The sequence below is a fragment of the Cnephaeus nilssonii genome (assembly GCF_951640355.1).
Source record: "Cnephaeus nilssonii genome assembly, chromosome: 14".
NCBI lineage: Eukaryota > Metazoa > Chordata > Mammalia > Chiroptera > Vespertilionidae > Cnephaeus > Cnephaeus nilssonii.
The window spans coordinates 28,734,193-28,746,646 of record NC_137085.1 but is presented as its reverse complement, the minus strand read 5'-3'; the positions used below and the strand labels follow the sequence as shown (position 1 = coordinate 28,746,646).

The 12,454-nt window shown below is 45.5% G+C and overlaps 1 protein-coding gene across 1 annotated transcript; it reads left to right on the top strand.

The window, feature by feature from the left end:
* Positions 1 to 2,056: 2,056 nt before the first annotated feature.
* CCIN (calicin) lies at positions 2,057 to 3,823 on the top strand (the record flags this gene model as incomplete). Its single annotated transcript, XM_079790748.1, has 1 exon — positions 2,057 to 3,823. One exon carries the CDS (start codon positions 2,057 to 2,059, stop codon positions 3,821 to 3,823), a length of 1,767 nt encoding a protein of 588 aa, XP_079646874.1.
* Between the last annotated feature and the right edge of the window lie 8,631 nt (positions 3,824 to 12,454).

Genomic DNA, 12,454 nt, shown 5'->3' with positions numbered 1-12,454 from the left:
CATTTTCAAATGACCCAGTGCCAAAATGAAGACAAGGCCAGGTCTGGAATGAGGGGATGAGGGAGAGGCCGTGAATGATGAGACCTGGACGGCGCCCGGCAGAGGGAGAGCTGGCCTGCTCTCACCCCCGAGGCTCCCGGCCACACCGTTTTCCTAGCGGGGCCGCTGGGGACGCGCCGAGGGTCAGGAGTGGGGCTCGGGGGGCCCAGGTGGGAGGAGGTCCGAGGCGGGGCGCGAGCCCAGGTCCTCTCGGCGCCATCTCGCAGCCTCAGCCAGCTCGGCGCCCCGCCTGCGGGCTGGAGTGGGGCTCCCCGAGTTCCCGCAGCCTGCCCTTACCTCCCAGAGGGGTCAATGTCCGCACCCGGACCAGCCCGTGGGGGTTCCCCGCTCAGCACGCGCGCCGGGCGGCAGCGTATGGAGGGTGGACGCCTCGACCCGAGACGGCCCCTCTCTGGCCTCGCGGTCCCGCACACGGTCCGCGGCTGGTGCCCCGTCTGTAACGTGGGCGCAGGTCTGTGTGCGGTGAGCCGAGGAGGCCCAGGCATCTCCATTCCAGCGTCGGAGCAGACGGACCTGCCCTGCGCCTCTGTCCTGGGGGACGCGGGCCAGGCGCCTGGCAGCCCAGCGGAAGAGGGGAACCCCCACGGCTCTTCGCACCCCGGAGAGGGGTGCAGCGGAGCCCACACCGGCGGGAGATGACCCTCCAGCCCCACCGTGTGGCCACAGGCGGCTCAGGGAGCCTGCCCTCAAGGATCCGCACTTTGCAGACTTCCTGACGGTCTTCCTGCGGGAAGGAGCCAGGAGTGCCGCGCTTGGCTGGACTAACTGGAATAAAATAACAACGGCTAGCGTTTATTGAACGTTTGCCACCCGCCAAACACCGTGCTTAGTATTCTCCTTTAAATGAGTTTCTCGTTTTAACTCAGTACTCTGATTCCCATTTCACATGAACGGGCAACTTGGGAAGAGCTGACCCATTACAGACCCCAACATTTTACAACTGGAGGCTTGGAAATGTGGGGTGAATGTCCCAGTTTGCTGTGGAGCTGAGATAATCAGGGCTTCAGAGCCCCTCCCATCCCCCAGTACCTGGCCAACTCCTGCAGCCAGTGAGCGGCCTCCATCTCTTCCTCTGTTTTAAGGAATGGCATCCCAGGCCACAGACGTCAGAGCTTTTCCTCTCTGATGCCCAGGAGCCTTGCCCACGAAAGACACTTCGAGGCCTAAGAACCAGAGACGGGGACAGCTGCATAGTCAGGAGCTGCCTGGAAGAGTGGAAAGAGTCCTAAGTTACAGAGGATGGGGTCTGGGTCCTGCTCTGCTTCCAACTCGCCATTAATCTTGGGCAAGTCCCCTCTCTTCTCTGGGCCTGTTTCCCTCTGTACAATGGGAGGATTCTTCTAGGCCAGTGGTTCTAATGCGACCCTGCTAGCGGTTCTCAACCTGTGGGTCGCTAGCAGGGTCGCCTAAGACCATCGGAAAACACAGATATTTACATTACGATTCATAATAGTAGCAAAATTACAGTTATGAAATAGCAATGAAAATAATTTTATGGTTGGGGGTCACCACAACATGAGGAACTGTATTAAAGGGTCTCGGCATTAGAAAGGTTGAGAACCACTGTTCTAGACAATCTAATAATCCTTTTCCTTCCCCAACTTCCCTTATCCCTCCCTACACCACCCCCATCCAAAGTGGCTCTGACATTCCAGAAGCAGCCTTAAATTGAGGTTTGAAGGTCCCAGGTAGGAGTTGCAACCCTGGTTTCCTTCTGAGCACTGGGCCCTCGGCACCAGGTCCTAGTAGGGTATTTACTCGTGGCAGGTTGTAGCCTTAAGAGGGGAGAAAGGCGGTGTGCCTCTGAGAAAGGCCTCAGGGGGGACCTGCATTGTGATGACCTCGTGCACTCTATGACATCATCCTCTCTCCCACACCCACTCCTCCCTGATCAGCTGCTCTACAAACAACCATCAATTTGAATCCCAAAGGCCTGAGAAAGTCTGTTCTCCAGTACCTGCTGCTGCTCTTCTGCCTCAGACAGCAAGAAAGCACCATGAAATTGGAATTCACTGAGAAAAACTACAACAGCTTTGTGCTGCAGAACCTGAACAAACAGAGGAAACGCAAAGAGTACTGGGACATGGCCCTGACTGTGGATCACCACGTCTTCTTTGCACATCAAAACGTGCTGGCTGCTGTGTCTCCACTGGTGAAGAGCCTCATCTCCAGCAACGACATGAAGACCACCAATGAGCTCTTTATCACCATTGACCCCAACTACCTGAGTCCAACCACCGTGGAGCAGCTCCTGGACTACTTCTACAGTGGCAAGGTGGTGATCTCAGAGCAGAATGTGGAGGAACTCCTTCGTGGGGCCCAGTATTTCAACACTCCACGCCTTCGAATCCACTGCAGTGACTTTCTGATTAAGTCCATCCGTCGAGCCAACTGCTTGCACTACCTCTTCTTGGCCGAGTTGTTTGAGCTCAAAGAGGTATCAGACTTGGCCTACTCCGGCATTCGTGACAATTTCCACTACTGGGTTAGTCCTGAGGGCTCCATGCACTTCATGCGCTGTCCGCCTATCATCTTTGGCCGCCTACTTCGGGATGAAAACTTGCACGTGCTCAACGAGGACCAGGCTCTCAGCGCACTCATCAATTGGGTGTACTTTCGAAAGGATGAGCGGGAGAAGTATTTCAAGAAGTTCTTCATGTACATCAATCTTAACGCCGTCTCCAACAAGACACTGACATTTGCCTGCAACAAATTGATGGGAATGGAGAACAGCTCAGCTCACGCAACCATGATTGAGAGTGTCCTTGTGGACCGCAAGCAGGAGAAACCATGCAGCCTGCTGAGCTACCAGCGGAAAGGGGCCCTGCTTGACTCAGTGGTCATCCTAGGTGGCCAAAAGGCCCAGGGCAAGTTCAATGATGGAGTATTTGCCTATATCATACAGGAGAACCTGTGGTTGAAGCTCTCAGAGATGCCCTACCGGGCAGCAGCACTTAGCGCCACCTCTGCTGGTCGCTACATCTACATCTCTGGTGGCACCACTGAGCAGATTTCAGGGCTGAAGACAGCGTGGCGGTATGACATGGATGACAACTCCTGGACCAAGTTGCCTGACCTCCCAATCGGGCTTGTTTTCCACACCATGGTGACTTGCGGGGGGACAGTGTACTCAGTGGGTGGAAGCATCGCCCCAAGGCGGTATGTCTCGAACATCTATCGCTATGATGAGCGCAAGGAGGCCTGGTACCTGGCAGGAAAGATGAGCATTCCGATGGATGGTACAGCCGTGATCACCAAGGGCGACCGGAACCTGTACATTGTCACTGGGCGGTGCTTGGTGAAGGGCTACATTTCTCGGGTCGGGGTGGTGGACTGCTTTGACACCAACACTGGGGACGTCGTCCAGTGTATCACCTTCCCCATCGAGTTCAACCACCGGCCCCTGCTCTCCTTTGATCAAGACAACAACCTCTGTGTGCACAGCCACCGGCAGAGTGTGGAAATCAACCTGCAGAAGATAAAGGCCAACAAGACGACCACCACAGTGCCTCTCTTGCCGAACTGCTGTCCCTTGGATGTGTCCCATGCTATATGCTCCATTGGAGACAGCAAAGTCTTTGTATGTGGGGGCATCACCACAGCCAGCGACGTGCAGACGAAGGACTACACCATCAATCCAAATGCCTACTTGCTGGACCAAAAGACAGGCGAGTGGAAGATCGTGGCCCCCCCACCGGAGGCACTGGACTGTCCTGCCTGCTGTCTAGCCAAGCTACCTTGCAAGATTCTTCAAAGGATTTAAACCACTTTCTAAGTGGGAGAATAAGTAAATGCATTATTATTCGCAATTTAATGAGAGAGGGAAAGAAAGGAAGATGGCCTGTTGGTTCCTTCTTTGTGTTCCAGTCTGTGTGCATCCTGAAGGTGGAGATTCTGGGTTAGGGCTGCTCCCAGTGGGTAGAAATTCAGGACCACTCTGTCACTGGAGGGATGCAAGCTGAGGCTGAGAAGGAGTCCCTGGCGGGTAGCATGGAGGCATGTCCTGGGCACTGGCTCCCAGGGGGTAGAAATTCAGGGTCACTTTGTCACTGGGGGTTTCCAACCTGAGGCTAGGGGGTGAGATTGAGACAGCTCCTGGGAACTGGCCAAGATGATATCTGGAAAGCCCCCTGTTCTAGTCAACTTGCAGGCATCTGCTAGACCAGTGGTCGCCAATCTGTGGTCCGCGGGCCACTGGTGGTCCGTGAGGTCCGAACGGTTGGCGACCGCTGTGTTAGACTGACAGGTAAAGCATTTGTTTAGTTGGAAGGTCTTAGACTCCTCCAACACTCACTTCCCTAGAGTCTGCCCAGGAAGGCAGGGAGGTCCAATCCCAGCTCAGGGAGAATAGCCTCCTGGGCTAGGGAAGAAGAAGGTGATATGGGCCTGGCTCAGGGATGGGGCACAGGAAATGGGTTTGGGGCGGGGGGGGGGGGGGGGCAGATGAAGTGTAGAAGATGAGGGAGGGGGAGGCAGGGTTTTTTACTAGGAAGTTATGGTATGTCTGGGTATCATTTGGGGGGAAAGTGGGGGGTTACTTATAATTACTTACAGTAAGCAAGGTTCATTGAAAACTTTCTCCAGAAATATGAGGTCTGAGGGACTCGGAAGAGAAGTCAGTAAAGGGAGAAGAAAGAAACATATCTGTTGGAGAAAAGCTTGGGGAAGAGGCGAAATGACAGGCTGTGAGAGACAGGATGGTATAGCAGTTGGTTATGGTCGCTGGGGACAGATGGGCTAGTTCAAATACCAGTTCCATCACTTACTGGGTAATCCTGGGCAAGTCACTTAACATCTTTATGCCTTAGTTTCCTTACCTGTACAAGGCAGATAATAGGGGTGCCAGCTTCACAGGATGATGTGCAGTTTAAATGAGTTACAACATCCAAAATGCTTAGGACAGTCCCTGGCATATATTAAAAAGTGCTACAGCAGGATTTTAAAAAATCATCTTTATTTTTGAAAGTATTACAGTCCCCTTTTTCCCCCCATTGACCCCCTCCACCACACTCCTGCCTCCACCAGGCCTTCACCACCACTATTGTCTATGTCCATAAGTTATGCATATATTCATATAAGTTCTTTGGTTAATTTCCCCCTCAGCCCCCCGCCATTGCCACCTTCCTTCTGAGATTTGTCAGTCTGTTTCCTGCTTCTATAAAGGAGTGAGACAAGGGTCCATGTTCTTGGGCCCTTATATTAAGTTAGGTTCCATAAAATGCTTTTTGAAACTTCCTACCTCAAAGCCTTGGTGAGCTTCCTTCAATTCTAACTACCTCTGTTTCCCTTTCATTCACTTATGTACTTACATATAATCCTCAACAATTTAGAAGAATCTGACCAAGACCTTGAATACCATATACAATCCTCATTCATCCATTCACCTCATTCATTCATGGATTTACTTAGCCACTCAATTCACACACACACACACACACACACACACACACACACACACACACACACATTCAGTGAGTCCTCTTTCCAGGCCAGAACCTTGGACTTCACTGCTGACCTCCTCTCCCCTGGAACTTGTCCCACACTTCTCAGTTCTCCAATCCTGGGAAGCCCCCACCTCTGCTCACCTCACTGCATCCCCCCAGCTAGAGGAATGGGGTCTTATAGATCCATGCAACTAAGCCCAGCTGCCCCAGTCCCCAGCCCACTAGGCTTAGCTGACCCCGGAGTCGCCTCTTACTGACTCTGGATGCCATTCCCCACAGCTGATTCTCCCACCCTCTGGTGTCCTGGAGCCCCACGGCTTCCCTCTCTCCTTTCTCAGCCGCTTAGCTCTCATCCTGCCACCAGAACTCCAGAGAGAGCTCTGATGACCTGATCTCCGTGAACAATCCCAGGTGCACCATAAATCTCTCCAGAGCTTGGGCTTCTTTTCTGTCCTCAGAGGAAGAGGTGCCCTTCCCCAGTTCGATGTTGACCCCTCCTGTCTCCTCATTCTGTCCCCTAACAACTTCTCAGGCTCCTCAATTCCCTCTCTCCACCCCCTTCCTGATTTCTTCTCTCCGTCCCATACATATTCTCAGGTTTCTCTGATGCTGACAACAAACCCACTTCAGCTCTGAGGTCTACCTTTTGCTATTTGCCCATCTCTTTCCTCAGTTGAGCTTCCTAAATGTTGTCTATGCTCTCTGGCTCCAGATTGGTCTCTAACCCACTCAGGATGGCTTCTGTTCCCACCATGCCACCAGATTGCCTAATGATGACACTGTGCTTTTTTTTTTTTTTGCCTTTTCTCAGTATTATTTCTTTTCCTTGCCATACAAGGCAGTACTGACCATGCCCACCTGCAGCAGAATCACTGGGGTGCTTGCTAAAATAGATCTTTAGCACAGTGGAATTATAATTTGATATATTTACCAATGTAGTCCTTCCTTCCTCCTTTTCCTCCAACTCATTGAGCTACCCGGCCAGGGCTAGTTCTATAGATTTTTGTCATAGGAGAGGTAAAGTCCCCAACTATAAATGTGGATTTGTGTGTTTCTCTTTTAAGTTCTGTCAGTTTTTTCTTCATGTGTTTTGAGGTCATTGTTGCTACTTACATATATATTCAGGATTGTAATGTTTTCTTGGTGAATTGATTGTTTAATTATTATGTAATATATGTCTTTATCCCTTATAATTTTCCTTGTTTTGAGTCTACTTTGTCTGGTATTAATGTTTCTATTCTTTTACTTTTACCCTATCTACACTAGTAGCATTACATTTGAAGTGAGTTTCTTGTAGGCAGAATATAATTGTTTTATGTTTTGTTATTCATTCTAACTACCTCTGTTTTTTTTTATTGGTATGTTTAAAACAGTTACATTTAATGCAATTATCAATATATTTGGATTTAAGTCTTCTATTTTATTATTTGTTTTCCCACTTATTCCTTTTCTTTTCTCCTCCTCCTTCTCCTCCTCCTCCCACTCCTCCCCACACACACCTCCTCTTCCTCCCAGCTGTCCCAGTCCCCAGCTCTACAGGCTTAGCTGACATCTCCATTTTCCTGGGGGTCTATCCAGTTATTTATGTATTTATTTATTTATTTTCTAGTTCTAACATTTCCCTAGAAAATATTTCCTATTTGCTGAAACTTTCTAGTTTTCCATTTGTTCCAAGAGTGTTTGCAATTATTTGTTAGAGCATTTTTTTATAATGGCTGCGTTATAAAGTCTTTGTCAGGTAATTCCAATATATAAGTCATCTTGGTATTGACATGTGTTGTCTCTTTATTTGTGAATGGAAATTTTCCTGGTTATTCATATGCCAAGTAATTCTAGATTGCATCTTAAACATTTTGAACATTATGACATAAGACTTGGGGTCTTGTTTAAATCCTGTGAAGAATGTTGATATTTTTGTATTAGTATGCAACTGACCTAATTAGGTTCAGGCCATTACTGTGGTTCCAACTGATTTTTTGTGAGCTGTGGTTAGAATTTCATTTCAGTTTTCCAAGACTTTGCAATGGGGTTCTGCCCTGTCCCATGTGTGCGCCCCCCAGTGGCTAGTCTGGGACCTGGATGACAGTACATTCAGTTCTTCAAGTCTTTTATATGCTGATGAAGACCAGATCAACCTAAAGGTGTAAAGTTCTAAATGAGTTTATAAATAATATTATGTGATTTATTCTATGATCGCCCTTATACTATTTATTCAGTTCCCTGGGGTTCCTCTTCTTAATTCTCTAGCCAGAAAGCTAGAGCTTTCCTTAGCCACTCTGCCATGTACTTTCATAACCTTGCCCGTGTCTGAGGCCAAGGGGCAGGAGGAGAAAAATATGGTGAACTCATTACCAGTTCAGCACTTCATATTTTGGGGCTCTTCCCCAATTCACCTGCCACGGTGTACTTCTCAAAGTTCTCAGATAGCTTCTGCTTCCTGCATTCTGGCGAGGCTTCACTGGGAAAGACCGGGAGGAAAGTGCTGATCAGTTCCACTCCCACTCGGGGGTTTACAACCTTACTCATGAATAAGCTTGCCAATAATTTTCCTTTCTCTTGTTGTTTTTGTTAAGTTTTATGACAAGACGATGCTTCCCATAAAATGAGTTGAGGAGTATATCCTCCTTTTAAAAATTATCTGGAAGAATCTGTAAAGACTGGAATTTTCACTAATGAAACCAAATGGAGTTTGTGTGTGGGGGGGGAGGGGGGCGGGGAGGTGTTTTGTTTTTGTTTTTAATTGATTTCAGAGAGGGGAAGGGAGAGAGAGGGGGAGGGAGAAGGAGAGAAAGACATTGATGTGACAGAGAAACATTGATTGGTTGCCTCCAGCACACATCTCGACCAGGAATCGAACCCACAATGTGGGTATGTGCCCTGACCAGGAATCAAAACACCTTTTGGTGTACCAGACAGCACGTCAACCAACTGAGCCACACCAGCAAGGGCTGTAGGAAGATTTTAGTTTATTAAATTGTTTTTACTACTCTTAGGAATATTCACTTCTATGTCTCCTGTTATTTTTAAGTTGTATTTTTCTAGGAATTTCTCTGTTTCATTAAAATGTTCAAAGTCACTAACATATATTCTCTTATGATCTTTATAATGTCTTTAAAAATTTCAGTGATCCCATTTTTATTTCTTTTTTTTTAAATTTCTTTATTGGTTATGGTATCACATAATTGTCCTCATCCCCCTATTCCCACCCCAAACCCCTCCCCACGTATGCCCCCAACCCCCCTATTGTCCATGACCTTTTTTATTTCTGATTTTGAATTTTTAGAAAACTTTTATCAGTCTCACACAAGTGTAAGTCTTTATGACTCCAAATAGGCAATAGTTCCTTAGATATTATTCCAAAAACATAAGTAACCATCATTCAAATTTAAAACTTTTGTTCTTCAAAGGACACCATTAAAGTGAAATGACACAAATTGAGGAAATATTTGAAAACCACATTTCTGACAAGGTACTTGTATTAGAATATATAAAGAACTCTTACAACTCAACAATAAAAGGCAAAATAAAACCCCCCACAATTAAAAGATGGGCAAAGGATCTGAGACAAGAACCACATGACCAAAAATCATATAAAAAGATGCTCCAGCCCTAACTGGTTTGGCTCAGTGGATAGAGCGTCGGCCTTTGGACTGAAAGGTCCCAGGTTCGATTCCAGTCAAGGGCATATACCTTGGTTGCAGGCACATACCCAGTAGGAGGTGTGCAGGAGGCAGCTGATTGATGTTTCTCTCTCATCGATGTTTCTAACTCTCTCTCTCCCTTCCTCTCTGTGAAAAATCAATAAAATATATATATTTTTAAAAGATGCTCCATATCATTAGTCATCAGTGAAATGGACATCAAAACCACAGTGAGGCCCTAGCTGGTTGTCGGCCTGCGGACTGAAGGGTCCCAGGTTCGATTCCAGTCAAGGGCATGTACCTTGGTTGTAAGCACATCCCCAGTAGGGGTTATGCAGGAAGCAGCTGATTGATGTTTCTCTCTCACCTATGTTTCTCTCTCATCGATGTTTCTAACTCTCTATCTCTCTCCCTTCCTCTCTGTAAAAAATTAATAAAATATATATATTTTTAAAAAAACAGTGAGGAACATCCAGTTAAGCCCTTCCAGATTCCTGACTTTCAGAAACTGAAATAATAAATGTCTGTTATTTTAAGATGCTAAGTTCAAGATAATTTATTACACAGCAATATATAATACAAGCCTATCTCATTAAGACAGGAATTTCTAATAAAATTTTACCTTTTATATTTAATAATTACAAAGTGTTCAGGTGTATTTTTGTTGCTTATACTGTTAATAATTACAATGATGTCAATCCAAGACAAATTTTTAATATTCAGAATCATATGATCATGGGATATTTTTAAAAGTCAATTATATTTATATTACATATTTTTGTTACAAAGAAGTATAAATTGTCTTTTTTCACATATTGAAAGAAAAATTTTAATTATAGCATTCTGTAAATTATAATTGACAACACTTGGTTATTACAAAAGGTTATATATACACCCCAACAGAATTGCTTTTGAAATTCATGAATTTCAGCCCTAGAAATATACACATTCTCCCTATGGATTTTATATCAGTGATTTTTGTTGATGCTACTGTATTATGGCGATCAATAAGTCTTTCAGGTACAAAAATTATAATATGATAGAACTTAGGGGGCAAGTATTGGAATGGTAGTATATATTCATGGAGCAAAAGTAAGAATCTCAAATTTCTTAAGGTTAATGAAAAGCTGTCGTGTATTTCTTAAATGGATAGTATCAAATCACTATGTTTTTGAAGCCATTGGATACATTGAAAACAGCAATGAAACAAGTTTATTTAAAAGGATCAATATTTACAATATACTAGAAATTGCATCCCTGGCAATTAATTATTATGAAAAATTTAGATGCCAATTTAAAAGTGCACAAGAGACACATTTTTTAAATATTCATTTAGGGAGGGTATATTTTATATTGCTTGGAATTTATGGTGATTCTAAAATATTAAGCTTGATTTATTTCATCAATTTTGGGAAGTTCTTAGCTATTTTCTCTCCTAACATTGCTTCATTCTCTTTCTCCTCTCCTAGCTAAAATTACATGTTTATAAATCATATTCTTCATATCCCATATGTTTTTTTTAATGCTCTTTTCTGTGTGTTTTTCAGCCTTTTGAGTCTGTGTTCCAACTTGGATATTTTTCTGCTCTACCTCCTGGTTCACTAATTCTCTTTTCGGCTATGTTTAATCCATTATTAAAATTCATCCACTGAATTCTCAATATGAGCTATATATTTTAGTTCTCAAATTTTCAAGCTGCTGAAATCCTCATTTGCTTTTAATTGAACTCATTAATCATAGCTATTTTAAAGTCTAGGTCTGTTAACTCCATTATCTGAATTCCCTGGGATTTCTACTCTGTGTCTGTCCCTGAGAATGTTTCTGAGTATGTTTTGTCTTTACATGCTTGGTTATTTTTTGCATGACATTTTTTTTTTTCCATCAGAGAGAATTTACCTTTGCTTTTGGCAGGCAGTGCTAGGCTAAGGGCTCTAGAAAGCCGGAATCACTTCAATCAAGGATCTATATTAGTTAAAATTGGGCTTTAGTCTATTTTCACCTTTATTCCTAGTGCAGTAGCCTTCAGGGTTCCAACAAAAAGCCTGGTATTTTATCAGGGTCCCGCCTTGGTAGGTCCTCAACTATTTTCTTCTCCCCAGCCTGGTTTATTGAATTCTCTATTCAGCTTCTCAGATTCTGCTTTTTATTTTATTGATTGATTGATTTCAGAGAGGAAGGAAGAGGGAGAGAGAGATAGAAACATCAATGATGAGAGAGAATCATTGATTGGCTGCCTCCTGCACACCCCACACTGGGGATCAAGCCTGTGACCCAGGCGTGTGCCCTGGGCCGGAATCGAACCCAGGACCCTTCAGTCCCCAGGCCAGCGCTCCATCCACTGAGCCAAACCGGCTAGGGCTCAGATTCTGCTTTTAGAAATACTAATCACCTTGAGAGGAAAAGTGGCTCCAAATAGTAGGCTCACTGGTCTTGGCTTCCCTCCCTCTCCTAGAACTTGGGCCCACAATTCCTCACTGCTTTGTTCATTCTCTGATGCCTTCAAAGAGATTTTAAAAACCTTTTCCCCCAGCTCTTCTAGTTGTTTTCAGCAGAACAGTCGGCCCTACACAACTTTGCCCACCGTTGGTGGAATTAAACCTCCTCTCTCCTGAACTTCAGACTTAGATTTCCAATAGCCTGTTGAGTGTCTTCTGACTATCCCACAGGTCCCTGGGTTCAATATGTCCACATGGAATTCTTCCTTTCTCTCATCTCCTGCCCCATTCTACTCATCTGGTTTTTACTGCTGTGGCCATTTCTGTCCAGGGGTTTCCAAGCTATAAATGTTATCTGTAACTCCTCTCTCTCTCTCTCTCTCTCTCTGCCTCCTAAATGCTATCACTTACCAAGTACTGTGTACATTCCCTCCATTATTTTCCTTCCACCTGAGCCCAATGCTCTGTGCCCTGAATATTATCCTTGTTCCCCTCCCCCATCTCCCTCCTGAATGACTGCAGCTGTGTCTTTCCTAACTGTCCTTCCTCCGTTCAGAACCCGCTTTCACTGCCAGGAGATTCTTCCAGAACAAGGTTCATCAAGTCATTGCCTGTTTCAAGTCCTTCAAAGGCTCCTGGAAGCCTCTGCAATTAAGGAATAATCCTCACCTGGGCACTCAAACCCTCCATGAGTTGACTACACCACACTTTCTTCACCTGCTAGTATATGCTTGTACTTTTCCTGATTCTTCCATTATCGAGCCAAATCACTTCCCAGAGCACAGCACCACCCTCTGCCTCTCTTCCCCTCCCTCTCACCTCTCACAGAGGCACAGGACTATTATCTGTAATTTAGCTTCTTGGTGTATAGTAA